This window comes from Solanum dulcamara, chromosome 4 (assembly GCF_947179165.1).
Source record: "Solanum dulcamara chromosome 4, daSolDulc1.2, whole genome shotgun sequence".
In the NCBI taxonomy this organism is placed as follows: domain Eukaryota; kingdom Viridiplantae; phylum Streptophyta; class Magnoliopsida; order Solanales; family Solanaceae; genus Solanum; species Solanum dulcamara.
Genome location: NC_077240.1, coordinates 1009714 through 1028805, shown reverse-complemented (window position 1 = coordinate 1028805; position 19092 = coordinate 1009714). Strand labels below are relative to the sequence as shown.

The 19092-nt window shown below is 31.8% G+C and overlaps 2 protein-coding genes and 1 long non-coding RNA gene across 4 annotated transcripts; 2 read left to right on the top strand and 1 right to left on the bottom strand.

Moving 5' to 3' along the window:
- Nucleotides 1-42: 42 nt before the first annotated feature.
- LOC129885318 (uncharacterized) lies at nucleotides 43-1311 on the bottom strand. The gene is made up of 2 exons (XR_008766076.1): nucleotides 1227-1311; nucleotides 43-592 (listed from the first exon to the last, which is right to left on the bottom strand). It is a non-coding gene; the product is annotated as an uncharacterized LOC129885318 (long non-coding RNA).
- Nucleotides 1263-12260, top strand: LOC129885317 (beta-galactosidase 13-like). 2 transcript variants are annotated; one of them, XM_055959557.1, is made up of 19 exons: nucleotides 1263-1290; nucleotides 7624-7772; nucleotides 7859-7954; nucleotides 8044-8156; nucleotides 8263-8329; nucleotides 8418-8510; nucleotides 8868-9011; nucleotides 9124-9218; nucleotides 9343-9448; nucleotides 9536-9620; nucleotides 9722-9840; nucleotides 9950-10117; nucleotides 10203-10381; nucleotides 10471-10580; nucleotides 10776-10885; nucleotides 10997-11104; nucleotides 11197-11304; nucleotides 11397-11542; nucleotides 11634-12260. In XM_055959557.1, exons 1-19 carry the CDS (start codon nucleotides 1263-1265, stop codon nucleotides 12112-12114), a joined length of 2505 nt encoding a protein of 834 aa, XP_055815532.1. In that variant the 3' UTR covers nucleotides 12115-12260. The 2 variants fall into 2 exon arrangements, with proteins under 2 accessions (XP_055815532.1, XP_055815531.1); XM_055959556.1 differs by lacking the exon at nucleotides 1263-1290 and having other exon boundaries at nucleotides 7602-7772.
- A 3399-nt stretch (nucleotides 12261-15659) lies between these two features.
- Nucleotides 15660-18778, top strand: LOC129884445 (uncharacterized). Its single transcript, XM_055958741.1, has 11 exons — nucleotides 15660-15814; nucleotides 15957-16137; nucleotides 16576-16650; nucleotides 16726-16963; nucleotides 17049-17173; nucleotides 17614-17647; nucleotides 17789-17838; nucleotides 17950-18090; nucleotides 18189-18253; nucleotides 18353-18428; nucleotides 18517-18778. Exons 1-11 carry the CDS (start codon nucleotides 15715-15717, stop codon nucleotides 18683-18685), a joined length of 1254 nt encoding a protein of 417 aa, XP_055814716.1. The 5' UTR covers nucleotides 15660-15714; the 3' UTR covers nucleotides 18686-18778.
- Nucleotides 18779-19092: the final 314 nt, after the last annotated feature.

The window sequence follows — 19092 nt, the reverse complement described above, 5'->3', positions numbered from 1 at the left end:
AGGAATCAAAAGGCTGGAAACAAGTAAAAGAATAGAACAGTATTCCATGCCTAGTTGCTTAGTGGCAATATCGAGAAATTCAACCAACCGAGTTTGCAAATGAATAGAACACACCTAGTAGCAACAACCATAAGTACGTTAGCAGCGAAAAGAAGATTGCCTTCTCAAGGCATTCTGTTTTCCCAACAGATATACAATGCCGACCATATTTGGATCAGTACTAAAGAAACTCAAACACAATCTGAAGCCGTTGAAGTGGGTTAAGCTCTAAGGTTATATACACTTGCCCTTGCAAGTTCAAGCAAACCAAAATCACTTAGCCGAACATCAGGCGGATCATCCAAACAACATTGCATCAATAAATCCCTTATATTATTTAGTGAAACCTACAGAAAGTGCATTTCCATGTTGAAGCATAAAATAAAATTGCCCATGCAGCTTGATATCACAATACTGAAACTCAATATATGAGTAATATTTGGAGGAAAAGGAATTACTAAACACCTTCAGCAAGTCCAGACTCCAGACAGCAGGTCCAAGAATCAACAATGGATTCTCAGTCATACTGTAATTCAGCTGAAAGACGATCAACCTGCAACCGACCTCTTAAGTAAAATTGGTCAGAGACGAGAGCATCTTAGAAGAGGGGGTTCAACATGTAAATGAACAAATTGCTTATCAAGAATAAACAGCATGCAACTGAAAGGAACAAGATCCTCTGACCTTGTAATGAAAGGGTTCAATCTACCTATTACATTTTTTCCAATAAGGAAAAGGATTCAACCTACCCATTACTGTTGACATAAAATGCAAATATAAACTCAATTATAACTTTCTGAAAGAAACATGAGGTGACTGGAACAGCTGTCCGCCGAAACATCAAGTAAGAATGATATTACTATAAATCCAGCATTGAGTAACAAATTTACAGCAAATTATATGATAAAATGAAGCAACCAACCAAAAATTGGGGGAAATAAATGAATTAACAATAAAGGGAAGAGTTAGCTCACTTGGAGAAACCTTGGAAGCAAAACAGTAATGGGGCGTTCGAATAATCCAGAAATATCAGAATCAAAGAGTTCTCATGAAGTGAATCCAAAACATGCTTTTTATTATAGTTATTATGCAACATTTTGCTATATAGACATTGGCACCAATGTTCACACTGTATCTTGTGGGATACTATCAAGTGAGATGTATGTTAAATAAAAGAAAAATGATACCTTTGATAAAGCATCCAGGGCTCTTCCACGTGATTTATGTCACTAACAACCAAGTTACTGATCAGTTGCCTGTAGCAACTCTGTCCATACAGCAACTCCGTCTATCTGAACAAGAACCTCAACGATGGGTCCAGCTGTAGACCTGATGTCCGTATCTACTGCCCCTAGAGAAGGTAGCATCTGGTGCTGAGGAGGGATGTTTTTGAATGCAGTTCTCGTGTTATTTTTCCAACCAGATAGAGAGAAAAATATAATAGTTCTCCAAGATATCATAGCACATTTAGGCCAATATGCTCACAACCATCTTCCATACATTAAAATCGGATGTCAATATAAGTCATTGCCTTACCTTTATGAAATCTACAATATGCTGGAGACATAAGAAAGTTAATTCTAGAAAGAGAAAACTCTCAATATCGCCATAAAGAAGACTAAGGATTAAATGCAACATTTAAGTTTCTTCGGCATTGTCCAAAGATCAATTCAACTATCAAGAAATCACATAGAGATGACTTTGCTAACTCCATAAACAAGACATATAACTTATGCAACAATTAAGTAAGCATTGTCCAAAAGTCAATTCAGCCTTCAAGAAAGCACATAGGACAACTTTGCAAAGAAAATAAATCTAAACTAGAACCATTTGGACAAGCAAGCTTCATATATGGAAAACTTCACTAGCATGTTGAATATTCAGTAAGAATCAAGAAGTTTATCAATAAGAAAAGGAAATGAAAATAATGTGTAATCTCAACATGAGTGAAGATAAAAGCGAGGTAGTTATTGAAGTAGGAGAAGTGAGAATAGTGTTGAAGTAGTTGCCAAATCTGAGACTTATCTGAACTTGAAGACATTTGTTGCTCTTATAGTCCACACATCTCTTTGTTTTCTCTGGTGCATTTGCAGAAAAACCAGAACACCAATCATTTTGGTAGCATATTCTCCAACTCTAAATTCTGTGATAATTTCTTTTCAACCTAGAATGACACTTTGCCCTACACTATCACTTTTAACATCAATGTTGGGCATTCGATGTGGAAAAAAAGGAAATTATAATCTGAGGATCTGCCATATCTAAGAGCAAATTGAAACTCAAATCTAATATATGCAACCAAAGTAAGAATAAAGAAAGTCATACTACGATTTTACAACCAAAGAACATTAAACCAAGCAAATAAACCACATCCTATGAATGAATAAATTTAGAATTAGGAAGCGGATCTCAAGTTAATATATTCAAGCAAAATATATCTAACATAAGCATGTAACTTAAGCTCAGCATTAGAACTTGTCGACAAATATAATTCCCCGGAATCGAGAAATGGAGATTCATTAGATTATTATGTACAGTTATGATACTATCTTCACCTCCCTTAAATTGTCTATACTAACAAATAAACTATAAATCTTACACTTCTCCAAATAAATTGACCATGATTATAATAGCTTGCACCATGTTCATGTCAATATACCAACACTTAATTTCCTCATGAAAGGAGGAAAGAGGGGGGAACTATGCCTACATATGTAACTAATTGGGCCTGTCAACTTCAACATCAATATTGTGTAGGCACACAACCTTTTTTGCCAAATCTTGTTACAATTGAGTAACAATTTTTTTTTCTTTTCAGTAAATTCTAAAACTAAGATAGATAGTAATAAGAGAGGTTTACATGATATTGAGTACAAAAATTCAATCTCAATTGCTGTTGATGGATCGGAGAAATGCCATTACCATTTCCTCATTATAAGGTAGTAAGTTTTAACAAGTGACATCGTATTAACTCGCTAAAAGTAGACAGACTATAACTACGACAATAGGGCAACTATGATCAAGCATATGATAATTTCCCAAGTTTTCCCTTTTTCCAATTGTGATCTTCATCTCGATGTACAACAACATTGCCCCAAAAAGTGGCATATTCTGTAAAGAGACGAAAAGTTGATTCATGTTCATATTCATTTCATTATTTTTTTTAAAAAAAAAAGAATACAAAATTAATTTGAATTAACCTGCATGAAACCTTGGAGAAAAACAATGAATTCAGGTTCTCCAACTTTATAGTAGTAGACACACCGAACTGAAGTAGTTATCAACAAGTAGAATATCTACAGTAGTATTGAGGATCAACATTAATTTACTTTTATTTTAAAAGAAATGCTACTCAATAATTCAAGTAGATTGGAATAACTTACTAAATAAATAGTCCCTGCTATGTAGTCAAATAGAATTAGAAAGCCACCAAATCCTTTACAATTAGCGCAAATTGATACAAGACTATGTACCTGAAGAAAGTATATAGTAGTATGTTTGCATAATATAAAATTGAAAAATGAGGACAATAAATTAAGTCACTCGATACCCAGAACAATTCAATGTATGCTAAGTCCTCTGGCGTGAACTCCCGAAAATTCAGGATACCAACCATCATGCTAGTAAATTCCTTTTTAACTAAATCATCTGTAAGAATTTCTTTAATCCTACACAACATTTTCCACATTAATTATTATTACAAAATAAATAAATAAGGGAATCATAATCAATTTAAAGTGCACAATATCATAAAGATGGAAAGAGAGGTTACGATTTGTAACCAGAGAAGATGAAGAATCCAGCAAATAGAAATCTTCCTATAATTGGAAATAACCCCATTTTTACTTTTGCTTTAACTTTCTTTCCCATCATCAATCCTGTAATAATAAGAGATGGAAAAAACAAAAATAGATCAATAAATCTATCTGTTTTTTTTTCTTGTTTCGACAAGAGTTTTTCAAGGAGGAAAGTAGGGGAAGATGACTCACAAGTGTAATTAAATTGTAAATTGAAATTTAAACTAAATTAAAAAATCCTCATATTATTTTAAAATTATAGGAAATGAAAGATTATTGTATAAAGTTATTTCTTATTTCCTAACAAAAATATTGACGTGTAACTATTTGAAGTGTTGTCTTTTCGTATAAAATAGGAGTTACGGGTCTATTGTCCAAAAACAAAATTTTAGTTTAGGGGTAAAATGTAATCGCTCTTTTACTGTTATTCTTTTAAGTTTTTATAAAAAGTGCAGTCCGGTGCATTAAAATTCTCGCGATTCGGAGAAGGATCTTTTAAGTCTTTGTAGACAAAAAAAAATAATTAATTGAAAAAAATTATACTTTTTTGTTTAAATAAAAGTTAAGAACATGTTGTCCAAAAGCTGATTTTAAGTGAAGCGATTGTCGTTAGTTTTGTGGACATTAATTTACCAGTCACCACAGTACAAGCCCGTAAAAGAAAAAAGAGCACAAAAAGGATGAGCGTATGAAGAAAAAAAGAAGAAGAAAAAGAACAGCAAATTGATAGAAAGTTGGAAGCACATTAACGAAATAGGACGAATTGATTCACATCTCGATCGTTTGAGGTTCTCTTCAAAATTGGTTTTCTCATTTTCGTAATACTATATTATTATCATATTTTTATTGTTGCTCATACAATAAAACTTGATTGCAGGAGGCCAAAATCGAAAGTGAAAATTGATTAAGAAAACTTCCTAGTATATTTTTCGGTGAAATGAGGGCCCTTTTATCCTATTTTGCTTGTTTTGACTCGTGTTAATTTTCGCATATCTAACTGCATCATATCTAGATCGTTTTACCTTGGTCGATTGGCCCATTTGATGGGTCTCACCAATGATGTTAATGATCGGAGAATGTTATCTTCTTCAACTATAGTTGATATTATTTGAGTTATTGATTTGTATATCTTTTCATTTATAATGAGGGGGGCGTGGGACTATTGCCGAAGGGGTCATTGATAGGTGTGTGGAAAATGGTAGTTCTCTTTATGATTTATTTTCTATTTTAATTAAAATGTGGTCATTTTCTCTATTACTAGAAAGATATATATTTGATTGTTTGCACGCCAAATATTATTGTCATTGCTTATAAAGTTTTCAAACTTTGTATTTGTGGCACAATAATTTTATCGTATTAAAGATAAATGTTTGACGTGCATTAATCCCTTTAGTACCTGCTTTACATGCGGGGTATATACATGTGTTTTGTTTAAATGATTTATTGTAGCATGTCTTGATTCCTAATTAGATATATATGTCACTCAATTTCTTTAATTATTATTTAAACATTTCTCTAACATTTTGTATTATAACATTTTTTTTCTTTTTCATTCATTACAGTATAACTTCATAATTTTTTGAATTGTTTACGTAGCTATTGGCTCAACATGCACAAACGTAATAGGTATATTAATCGACTCAAAAATTGTTGTGATAGTGCATTGGGTAAAATAGAGTCATAACTGAATGTAGCACGATTCAGTTTGAATTTGTATTGAGAATGACAGGCAAGCCACCCTTATAGGATGAACAATAATTGGGTTATCTTTTGAACTTGCAAAGATGAAAAATTTAGGTAAATTAGTTATATACTTTATTAATTATCATATAAATACACAATTATATTGAAAATCATTTTTTGATGAGTTTAAATGTATCTTTTATTTTCTAAAGCAAAATCCAAAATTTGAAAATAAATACATAATTGAAAGAACGATTAAAAATACTTTAGCTTGCACACACAATTCACCACAGTACAATCGGTAAAAGGAAAAAGTTATCCAAATGGGGCACATAGGACACTTGCCCAATTAGTGTCTTGGGCATTATTTACATCTCACCATAGTACAAGTCGGTAAAAGGAAAAGGATCACAAAAAAGATAAGTTCATACAAAGTTTGAAGCACATTTACAAAATAAGACGAATAGATTCATATCTCGAGGTTCTTTTCTCAATTATTTTTATTATATTTTTCAATTTGGTGCCATACAACAAAACTTAAAATTTTTGCACGATGTCAAAATTTAAAGTGAAAACTGATTTAGAAAGCTTCCTAAGTACATTTTTCGGCGAAATGAGGGTAACCCTTAACCTGACTTTCCCTATTTTGCCTCATGTTAATTTTCACGTATCTAATTGCATCATATTTAGATTGTTTTACCGTTTGATCGGTTGGCCCATTGGCTGGGTCCAATGATATCAATAATTGGAGAATGTTATCTTCTTCAACTATACTTGGTATTATTGGTGATATTGATATCTTTTTATTTATAATTATGCATGAGACTATTATTGAGGGGATCATCAACAAGTTTGTGGGAGATGGTGGTACTTTTTATGATTTTTATTCAATGTGGCAGTCTTCTCTATTATGAGAGAGATATATACTTGATTGTCTATGTCTTAATCATTTTTTTCATAGTGATTTTACTTTTTTATCTGTTTGTATGCCGATCAGATACCAATGTCATTTCTCGTAAAGTTGTCAAATTTTGCATTTATGGCAGAATAATTTTATCATATCAATTATATTTAAATGTACGACTTATCTTTTGGTACATTAATTCCTTTGTCAAATCTCTAACATATGCATTATCATAAATTTTTTCATTTTTTCTATATTATAGTATAACTTCGTAAACTTTTTTATTGCCTATGTAATTATTGACTCACCATGCACAAATATAATACGTTTAAAATTAATCGGCTCAGAATCTACTGTCATAATGCATTAGGTAAAATAGATGCATAATTAAATATACCTGAATTTGTATTGATATTGAAAGGCAAGCCAATGAAAAATAAATTATTATTTATAATTAATTAAATTAATAAGATTTTAGTCATGTAATTTCAATACAATACCTTAGATGTTACTGTAAACATATTATTTATTACTATGAAGATTTGAGTACTTTAGTTTAAGTTTTAAATTTTTTTTTATTAAAAAGTAAATAGTTTTTTCTTTCTTTCTTTTTATATAGTTTTTGTATTTTTTTTTCTTTACAATCTTCAATATTGTCGAAGGGAAACTAAACTACATCAAAATTTTAAAATATTTTTTATTAAAAAGTAAATAGTTTTGTCTGTCTGTCTTCCTTTAGTTCATAATGATTTGTGTTTCCTATCTCACTAATTGGAAGGAATGAACTTTATTTGTGCGATGGTTTAGAGCTGCCAGTTATATAAATTTATTAATAGTTGTTCCTTTTGTTTAATAAGATGTAATTTTCTATGTAAATGCAAACATCAATTTATTGATTAGTTGAAATTTGTATACTTAAAAATTAAATTAAAAACACTTTTTTTTATAAGATTGTTTGAGAAATTAAAGAAACCACAAGCAAGTAACAAAACACAAAAGAATAGATCGTGTAAAATACGAGAAATTCTACAAGCCTCATATTGTATTTACTGATCGAGGCTTCTTAGCTAAAACAGTAAAACTTCAATTACGATGACTAATATAGCTCTCATCTCTTGAATTTGCACTAATAACTAAAAACAAGATATACTCATAAACACACAAAAACAAACAAAAAAATGTTTCAAATATTAACGTTAGCCCTCCTGATTTCCTTGTTGGTTACATCGGCTAACGGAGACTCCGAAAAGCCACGTGGCGTCACTTACGATGGTCGTTCCTTGATCGTCAATGGAAACAGGGAACTTTTCTTTTCTGGTTCTATTCATTATACTCGTAGCCCTCCAGAGGTGACTTTAAATTATAATTCTATTTTTTTTTTTGACATATTTAATATTATTTAATTATGTCTGGAATTTTTCAATTTTCCCCACAGATGTGGCCAGATATTATTAGAAAGGCTAAAGAAGGAGGTATTAATCTCATCCAGACTTATGTGTTCTGGAACATTCATGAGCCCGTTCAAGGCCAGGTAATTAACATGGTTGCTAGCATTTAAAGTGTAATTTTATTTTATTCGCATGTCGAGATTAATTAATCTTGGTTGCGTTTGATTTGCAGTACAACTTTGAAGGAAATTTTGACATTGTCAAATTCATTAAGGAGATAGCTAAACAGGATATGTATGTAACTCTCAGAATTGGACCTTATATTGAAGCAGAATGGAGTTCAGGGTATACACAATATTCTATGGAGTGTTAATTAATTTCTATATTTGTTGTTTAGAAACTAATTATGTTTATTATGACCTATTAATCAATATTTTGATCATGTAAACAGAGGGTTTCCATATTGGTTAAGAGAGGTTAAAAATATCACATTCCGTTCTTATAACGAGCCATTTGTGGTATGTAATCACAATTTCCATACTTTTAATTAATTTGACTTATTTGTAATGACTTTTTAAATTAATTTGTTCTCTCTCTGTCTTGAAGTACCACATGAAAAAATATTCAGAAATGGTCATTGACTTGATGGAAAAGGAGAAATTGTTCGCACCCCAAGGAGGTCCCATTATCTTGGCTCAGGTTTATATTAATTTAATTAACGTTTAAATTTATATATACTCATAGTATAACATACTTACACAGTACACACTATCAAATAACTATAGATAATAATCCAAAGTAAGAAGGTTTAATAATCTAGAAAAAAATTGAGTTATATTCGATGACAATGTGACTATCAACCAATTTTATCAAATTACCACCAAATGCTTATCATGAGATTGATCATCTATAATTACCGTCTTATTAAACTTCTTAAAAATAAAATTACATGTTGTATAACTTGTTAAAATATATTGCGGATATAACTTTAATTTCTATAGATTGATAAGTTGTGCTTATAACTTAACTCTTTTAATTATTATTTTTACTTAACAGATAGAAAATGAGTACAACAATGTCCAAGCTACTTATAAAGAGGATGGAAAGAAATATATTGAGTGGGCAGCAAATTTGGCTGTTGGATTATACAATGGTGTCCCTTGGATTATGTGCAAGCAAAAAGGGGCCCCTCCTTCAGTGGTAGGTTCATTTGATTTATTGTATGAAATTATTGTTGTTGTTGTTGTTAAAATAATACTTTAGAAAGTAAAAAAAAAAAAACACAATGTTAAAAACACTTTCTTTCCATCAGATAAACACGTGCAATGGAAGGCATTGTGCGGATACTTTCACGGGCCCTAATGGGCCCAACAAGCCTTCTATGTGGACTGAAAATTGGACTGCCCAGTAAGTTCGATCTTCTTTTATTCGGTCAGAACATGTTGATATACAAAATCGGACCATGTTGATATTAGATGGTGAAATGATATATACTGATATTATGATGATTATTAACAAAGATGAAGTACAGGTATAGAACATTTGGAGACCCTCCATCACAAAGATCAGCAGAAGATATTGCTTTTTCTGTGGCTCGTTTCTTTGCCAAGAATGGAACTCTTACAAACTATTACATGGTATTTTTTTAATTTACAAAGGATAATAGCCTTTTTGATTCGTTAGTTGTTTGATAAATTTTAATTTTAATTGAAATTGTTTTTCAGTACCATGGTGGAACAAACTTTGGAAGATCAAGCTCTTCTTTCGTGACTACTCGTTATTATGATGAGGCTCCTCTCGATGAATTTGGTAATTAATAAGGCTCATCTAATTAATCTTACTTCTGAATGATATAATGAATAATTAATTAATTCAAGCACGCACTTTGATTTAATTAATCAAATTAATAGGTTTAATGAGGGACCCGAAATGGAGTCACTTGAGAGACTTGCACAGAGCTTTGAGATTATCAAGAAGGGCTCTTCTTTGGGGTACTCCCACAGTAGAAAAGATTAACAAGAACCTTGAGGTAATTATATATAATGAGCTAGATGCGCATGGAGGAAATCTTTACATACAAGTTTAAGTTGTTAGTAATAATAATTAAGATTATATTATGAAATGTTAATTTGATACAGATCACTGTCTATGAGAACACTGGTGATCATATGTGTGCTGCCTTTTTGACCAACAACCACACCACTCGACCTTCCAACATTACATTTAGGGGAGCTCAGTATTACTTGCCTGAAAAATCAGTTAGCATTCTTGCTGATTGTAAGACTGTCGTTTATAACACTCAAACGGTAAACCCAATTTATTGAATATATATACACATTTTACTTGTGAAATTATATTGAATATGTTATTAACTACAATTAAATTAAATAGGTAGTCTCTCAACATAATTCAAGAAACTTTGTACCATCAGAAAAGGCAAAGAATCTTAAATGGGAAATGTATCAAGAAAAAGTACCAACTATCAATGATTTGGCACTTAAGAATAGGGAACCATTGGAGCTCTACAGTTTAACTAAAGATAAATCAGACTACGCTTGGTACTCCACAAGGTAATTTAGTTATATTATCGGTGCATATATAATTTAAACTCAGACTTGATCGACTTTACTTTTAATATTTATTATTTTTTTAAAAACAGCATCAACCTTAATCGACATGACTTGCCCATGAGACCTGATATTCTCACTGTCTTGCAAGTTGCAAGTATGGGCCATGCATTGGTTGCGTTTGTCAATGGACAATATGTTGGTATGTTTTCTAATAAAAATATTCTCTTAGGGTGTGTCTAATTTGATATGACAAATATTTTTTAGAAAAATAAGTTATTTTCCGGTATATATTGAATAGTCAAATATATTTTCAAGAAAAATACTTTCCATCAACATACTTGCCTCAGTCATTATTGTTTATAAGTATCTTTAACTATTAATTTCATATTTTTAGGATTTGGGCATGGGAATAATATTGAGAAGAGCTTCGTTTTCCGGCAACCCGTCGTCTTGAGACCGGGAGTTAATGACATCACCCTTTTGGCTGAGATAGTTGGATACCCGGTATTATTTTCGTCTTTCTTAATAATCCTAAAGAATTCTTAACTAAAGTTTTAGCCTTTGAAAATGAAATCGAGAGCGCTTTATATGAATTTCAATTAATAAATATTACAGAATAGTGGAGCCTATATGGAAAAGAGGTTTGCTGGACCCCGTGCTGTGACACTTCAAGGTTTAATGGCTGGAACTCTTGATATCACCCTAAATGTTTGGGGACATGAGGTATACATATCTAGTTATTTATTAATACTTGACAATATATAGTTTATATTCAAATGTTAAATAAACTAGTAAAATTGTTGATCATCTTTCAGGTTAGTGTATTTGGAGAAAAAGAAGAATTATTCACTGAAGAGGGTGCAAAGAAAGTAAAATGGACTCCCACAACTGGTCCTCCACCAGGACATGTTACTTGGTATAAGGTAGGATGGAGAAAATTAATTATTCAGTTTCATTTCAAATATTTTCATGTATTCATTCTCAAATGTAAGGGTAAAGTGTGCGTATGTTATAGACATATTTCGATGCCCCTGAAGGAACTGATCCAGTGGCCTTGAAAATGGAGCAAATGCAAAAAGGTATGATATGGGTTAATGGTAAGAGCCTCGGTCGTTACTGGGTATCTTTCCTCTCTCCTCTTGGACAGCCCACTCAATCTGAGTAAGTATTACACCAAAAAAGTCCAATACATACACCCTAAATTGATGCGTAAAAAATGTTTGATAATGAAAAAGTACAAATTGATTTGCAGATATCATATTCCAAGAGCTTTTTTGAAGCCAAATAATAATCTCCTAGTTGTTTTCGAAGAAACGGGAGGTCATCCAGAAAAAATTGAAATTGTAACAGTGAATCGAAACACAATTTGCAGTATGATCACAGAATATCATCCTCCAAATGTTAAAAATTGGGAGAATTTTGGCAATAAATTTTGCGCGGTTGTAGAAGATCTTAAAGCAGGAGCTCATTTAACTTGTCCGGACGATAATGTGATAGAAAAAGTTGAGTTTGCTAGTTATGGTGATCCAGATGGTGCATGTGGAAATTTTACTATGGGAAATTGCAATTCACCAAATAGTATTAGAGTTGCAGAAAAACATTGTTTGGGAAAGCACACTTGTTCTATCCCAGTTGAGAGACAAACATTTGATGAACCAAACAAGGATCCATGCCCTAACATCTTTAAAACTTTAGCTGTCCAAGTCAAGTGTGTTGTACCAAACAAGAATTAATTATGATCGATCACTTTCTATGGTTTATGATGGATTGAAAGATTATAGGTTAGGGCATTATTGAATCCAGTATTATTGTGATTTAGGATTTGAGTTGTATATGTGATAAAAATCGTTGTTTTAAACGACACATAGAAAACCTATTTCATTAATTACTTGTTTTAATTTATTTTTTCCATTTTCTAGGATATAATTGTCCATATTGACATATCGTGGTAAAAAGGTGCTATAATGAGAATTGACCGACAATCAAGTATAGGTGTTAGTGGCCTGAATGATCACTATAATGAATGATAATTGGTCACCATACTTACTTTGTTGTGGAAAAACCATAATGGATGATAAAGCTGATCCATTTTGAACAATTTATCCTTTTTATTTTATTTTAATATGAATATAATTACTAAAGCTAAATAGATATTGTTTTACAAAATATCAAATTGAAAGACAAAAAAAAAAGATAGAATCAATTATTACTTGGGGAAAAAATAGTAATATACTTGCTAGGAAGTTTCTAATATAGATAAGAACATTTTATAAAAAAGAAATATATTCTCAAATAAGATAAAGAAAGGCGAAGGTGTGGCGGAAAAAGAAGGATTTGGGTCTGTGATAATAGTTGTCTAGGAAAGTGGAACTTAGAGCATGTTTCAATCCACTCTTTTAAGTTATTTTTTAATTTTTTAAGTTAATACAAATGGGCTCTTACATTATTTATTTGTCAATTAAGAAAATGTAACACACATTTATTTTTGAATCACTTTTTTTAGGCTGAAGAAATACACAAATAAGTTAAAAATTATATTCAACTTTTTAGTCTTTTAACTTATAAGCTATTTCAAAAAAGTCAATTCAAACTTATGGTATTTTCTATAATTTAGCTATTTTTGTCTAGGATTGAAGAACATCGAATGACTTTCCATAACTTAGGTAGCTTTCATAAATGATAAATTTTAATCATCAAGCAATGTAGATAAATGTTAATAACTTTCATAACATGTAGCCTAGGACAAACATTTTTTTCTTATTTCAAACCCGGACACCAAAGGGTGGGGTGAAACCGAAATTGTTTGGAGCTCACTTTAAGCTGGGGGTCGGATTGTTCAGAGTGATAAAAAAAAACATTAGAGAAAAAAAAATTGTAAGATGTGTTTAACTTTAATTATAGTCTCTACAGTCATTATATGTAGTTCCCTACATTTTTTATTATAATATATTTTCCAAATAAAAAAAAATTCTCAACCTTGAGAGCCACTCTATTTATGAATTTGCCCGAGATGTATCTAAAAACATAGACTATTATGCAGCCTTATTACAATCTTTTCAACAAGAATAGATTATTTTTTTAAAAAAAATTGAAAAAATCAATTATTGTGCTTGTAATGCATACTTACACGTGTATGACCAATCATAAAATATATAGTACCACCACACACCCCATTTCATCGAGGGGAAAGTTTTTCCGTCAAACAACTATACTGAATAAAAAAAGAAGGAGATTTTCATCAGGAAAATTTTAAATCCTAGCTCACATTTCTCCTATGTACACTAGTACTCATTGCTACTCTTTTATTTTTATTGTGACATATGTTTAGGTTCGTCAGACAAACTTTATCTCTTCTCTTTTTATTTTAGTCTAAATTCTAGCGATATGTCTGGAACATGATTTTTTTTCATTTTCTTGTATGTAGTTATTCTTTTGTTTATATTTCAGTCTGACTACTTGTTCTATCATCTTGTTATTATTCCTTTTGGCCACATTTATGTGAATCTTACTGAAGGATTCATGTTGCGGTTTTCTTGTTATTTTTACTTGGTATGGATATAAGATTGAAGTACTGACTGAAAATTGATTGGTGCACCGCGTGGTGCTTATTATGATATTTTATTTATGTTATTCAGATAAAGTGATATTTTTATACATTTCAGATGTTATTGTTTATTTTTATTGGAAATTTATCATTATTCTAGTGATGAATTTGTCTGCGTTTCAATAAAATCAGTGTTCTAAAGTCAAATATTTGAGGCCTTAAATATATATACATGTATAAAAAATTTTAAAAAAGTGTTACCTTTTTTGTTTTTTTCATATTATTGTTTTTAGTGTAGTATATTTTTTTTACATAGTAAAATTAATTTATGCTCAAATTAATATAACAACAAAATTAATTTTTACTGCTAATTTTCTTATTATTTATAACAATAAAAAAATATTTTAAAATTAATAAGATGTCAGTCATTTGTTTACAATGCAACACCTTTCTGATAGCTACTCCAATTGTGTATGATTTCTACCTCTATAAAGTTGGAGATCCAGAATTTCTTGTTTTTCTTCATGGTTTTATGTAGGCTGATTAAAAATTAATGTAACTTATTTTTAATAGTGAATTGATTGTAAACATGTAGTAACTTGAATTCTGTCCTTTGCAGAATATGGCAGAAGAAAAAGACTTCGAAGTTCAAGTAGTTGATTCAGTAAAATTTGTGTTTTAACGCCAAATATTTGGGGCCTTAAATATATACACATATATAAAATTATAAAAAAAGAGTTAACCTTTTTGGTTTTTTTCATATTGCTTTTACTATAGTATTATATTTTGCATAGTAATTGTTGACTAAGGAGTTAGTTAACAAGCTAATGGTTAGTTAGTGATTAATTAAACTAATCAAGTTTGTTAGCAAGTGGTTAGATAGTAGTTATAAGTAGTTAGTTGGACAAATGTGTACATATACTAATACAATACAAAATGTTATATACATGTACAAAGAAGGGCATATACAGAAATGAATAGATACTGTCCCTCCTACTAGAAAGTCTTCTAGAGAAACTAAACCTCCCCTGTGGCTTCAAGACTTTGTCACTGCACACCACAGCACCTCCTCTCTATATCTCATCTCTGACCATCTGTCCTACAACCATCTGTCCCCTTCTTATGCCCATGCTCTAGCTGCCTACTCAGTCATCACTGAACCTACATCCTATTCAAAAATACTTTAATTATGCTCAATAGGTATAGTTTGCTAATTAAAATTCGTTGTTATAGTTATAACAACATTTATATAATTCATGCACACTTGTATACGTTTATATTATGCGCTATACAATTCACAGTTTTTGTATAAAATTTATATATTTCACTATACAAGTCATGCACAACATTTGTATAATTCGATATACAATTTATAGTGTTTGTATATCTCACTATACAATTCTATTTGTGCACAACGTTTGTATAAATCACGCGAATTATACAAAACTCAACTGTATAATCGCGCGAATTATACAAAATTCAAACTGTAATTGCAGTTAAATATTTGCAGCGGGCCATAATTAATTCAAATTATAGTTATGTTTGCTTATCCGTGTAAGTGGAACAAAAGTAACGAGGGCCCAACTTAAAAGTAATCATGATCCAATCTCCAAAATCAAAGCCCAACCCATTTCCATCCTATCGGTTTGCAGAGAGATTCAGCCCACAACCCGTTAACCTTCCCGCCATGTATTTTCAATGTCCCTCCAACTTCCAAATAATTTTAAAATCACTAATAAGGAAACAAAACCCTATCCTAATTTTCAATCCTCAATTTCTCAGTTAAAAAATGTCGAAATCAAATCACCAAGATGACCTAGATCTCCTTCTTTCACTTCCCGATAGGGTTTTGGAAACCCCTCCAGCTTCCCCTTCATCTCATTTCCCAGGTAAATGTTTTTTTAAATTTTATTTTTTATGGGATTAGTAACTAGTTTTACTAGTAATTAGTTTCTTGATATGAATCTGTTTGGATTATGGGAGATCAGATATCTATGGGTTATTTTAGAATAATTTATGTCTTTTTTATAGATTATTTGTCAGATGATGGATCGCCAAAGCGATTGGGGGAGGCAAATATGTCTGTCTTTAGGGATGCTGTTCAGGATTGTCTTGATTATGATACTGAAATTGCCAAGAAAGCTGCTAAATCAAAGCGCACAAAGGAGTCAAGTGATGCTGAGGTTGAAAAGTTTTCGGGTTTGCGAATTCGGTATGTTCTTTGACATAGGTTATGAATGTCCTTATGGGTGCATATCCAATGGGTTCTTGTTGCACAGCTCATTATGCATTTTCCTGTCAAAATTTTCTGCAAGACTGACAGTAAATTTAGCTGCCTACATTTCAAATTTTGATATGAGGAAGTCCCAACTGAGAATGTACTTTTTGGCTACTTAAATAGGTCATCGGATGCTTGTGTCTTGTCATTACTATTGTTAGAAACGCCACATAGATGCTCGTATGTTGATTCCATTAATTTAAAATGGAGGCCAAATTAGAAGTTGCAGTTGTGTATATGCTTTGATTAGATTGGTTTGACATAGCTGGTTGCTTCATTTCTAATGCTGTGCCAAGAAAATTACATACGAATGCTCTATATTTAGATACTGAACATCCAAACTAATATTTTACATTTTGTCCTTTCACTCAGGAATCAAGTAGTCTCACCTGTTGAACTGAGCAACCATTTTGCTGATATTAGGTTCATCCGGTTATCAGCAATAAGGTATATTAAGACGCTGATCGAGATACTTGAATAATTTTGGTGGACTATATAATAGTATATTTTCCTATCTGGCAGGAATTCACTACTAGGCGACACCCTTTCTGGTTGTTGGGCAACTGTTGGTGCTTTAACAGAGAAGGGGCAACCAAGAACAAGTTCAACAGGGAAGACATATGCAATCTGGAAAATCGGATCTTTGGATGAAAAAACTATTTCTCTTTTTGTTTTTGGTGATGCTTATCAGAAGAACTGCAATGAAAAGGCTGGTGCAGTTTTTGCGCTGTTTAATTGCAGCGCACGCAAGGACCACTCGGTATTGTTATCATGCCTATCAATAAGTTCTTTTTTCTTAAGATTTATGGTGGGTTGCTAACGCCTCTTCAACACCCTATATCCAGGAACATGGATTTTCATTGAGTGTTTATTCAGCCAGTCACATTTTAAAGATTGGCACATCTGTGGATTATGGAGTTTGCAAGGGGAAAAGGAAGGATGGGATGGCTTGCACTGTAATCATTAATAAGTACGACCTCTGATTTTATGTATTGTTCAGCTATGGATTATGAGTGCAAGAGTGTTCAGTAGCTAGTCATCTATATATAGTATCTCAAATTGTGGATTATGGATTATGAGTGTTCACTTTAACAATATGAAATTTGTATCTCAAATCTACATTGTAGTCCTCCTTTCCATGGCAAGAGTGCAAGAATCTAAAGCGTAGTCTTGTAAAATAGTTAGTCATCCATATATAGTAGCTACTGGAATTGGTTGGTCAAATTGTGTACAAAAGTAATAGGCTTGCCCTTTACAAGAAGGATAACAGAGATGCTCACATACTCGAGTTTCTTATGCAGATTATCATAAACTATGGTTGCTTCTTACCCAATAATATTGAGCCTATGGAAACTTCTTTTTGTTGTTGTACTCCTTGTGATAGAACTTATGGATTGAGAACATTTGCAGGCGGCGTGGAACATATTGCAGCTACCATAAGCAGGTACCAATTTACTGCATACACTTGTATATTATGTCTGCTTGGTTGCTTGCTCCCCCTCTTCGTGTTCTCTTTAACTGAAACTTGATTTACTAGCGAAAGAAAATCATGAACTGATTGTCTTTCTGTTGCTTGTTCCTTCAGAGAACATCTGAGAAATACTCCTCCAGCATGAGGGCTGAACTAAAAGGCGGGTGAGTGGATTACCTTCTCAACCTCTCAATATTGCATTTACTTGGAGAATGGAAAACTTATTTCTCATTACTTCTTTAGCTCTCTAATTGCTGTTGGTCTATCAAATTCAGGAACCTACGTACGGGTTTCAGAGATCATCTCAAGTCTGAAGGAATTTACGTTGTTAATCCTTTAGCTAACAAGACAAACTTCACAGAGTCTTCAGCACCATTGAAGTTACTGTCAGTAGATGGATTGAAAAAGGCATTAAGGTTTGTTCAAGATACTTAGTGACAGCTTTAAACTTGAAAAAATGTTGACTCGCATATTGCTTAATAGTCATTACTGACTCAAAGACACTTATGAACAGCAATGCAGGGAAAGTGACTACCAATGTACATTCTCAAGGAATAAGGTTTCTTAGTCAAATTACAGGTTAAAACTTTAGTACTTAGGGACCTCTTCTAGTACTTCTAAGAATCTATGACATTCTTAATTCTAGTTTTGCTCATTGCTTTTCTATTTGAGTAACAGGAAAATTGAACTCAAATAATACCAAAGAATCTATTACTGTCCAAGATCAAACAAGAAATATCACAACAAACGAAAGGTGACAGAGATGGCATAAAGTAGAGTTGCACATTTTGACCTTATATTATGTTGTCTGTTTGGTGACAGTGTTATCTACTTTTTTACAGGCCATCCTCCACCAAGAGAAAGAATCTAAGTGAAACAAGACCAAGTCACAGTTGTGTTCACAAGAAGCCAAAAAGGGAACAACAGAATTCAGGACAAAAACCTGAACAGGTTAAAGAAAAAATGATAGAACTAGACCTTGTCAGTTCAGATGATGAACTAGATTTATAGTCATCTGATGTAATGTATTCCTATGCTCTTTCATATAGTAATTTTTTAGCTTGTTGTAGAAAGTTTTTCATTAAAAAAGAACTTTTAATCTTATTACAATGGAGTATTACTTGAATTCCTAATTGTAGGTAAATTTTAATTGAAGTATAAAAGTCCGTCGCGTAAAAGACACGTATAGTTATTTTTTGTAAAATTAGTAACAGAAAAAATAAGGTAGGGTGGAGCTACAATTGATGTTAGGGCTGTATAGGGCAAACCGATAAATCGCACCAAACTGACAAATCGAATCAAACTGGAAAAAAAATCCGACTAGTGGTTTAGTTTGGTGTTTGGAAAAAAAACCCGACTATTATAGAGTTAGTTTGGTTTTAACTAAAAAAAGTCAAATCGAACTCAAACCGACCCGA

Coding starts and splice junctions, on each gene's coding strand:
- LOC129885317 (XM_055959557.1), top strand. CDS start 1,263: ATGTCACTAACAACCAAGTTACTGATCA. Junction 9,621..9,721: donor GGCTCCTCTCGATGAATTTG/GTAATTAATAAG, acceptor TCAAATTAATAG/GTTTAATGAGGGACCCGAAA. Junction 10,382..10,470: donor TACGCTTGGTACTCCACAAG/GTAATTTAGTTA, acceptor TTTTAAAAACAG/CATCAACCTTAATCGACATG.
- LOC129884445 (XM_055958741.1), top strand. CDS start 15,715: ATGTCGAAATCAAATCACCAAGATGACCTAGATCTCCTTCTTTCACTT. Junction 16,138..16,575: donor TTTTCGGGTTTGCGAATTCG/GTATGTTCTTTG, acceptor CCTTTCACTCAG/GAATCAAGTAGTCTCACCTG. Junction 18,429..18,516: donor AATATCACAACAAACGAAAG/GTGACAGAGATG, acceptor ACTTTTTTACAG/GCCATCCTCCACCAAGAGAA.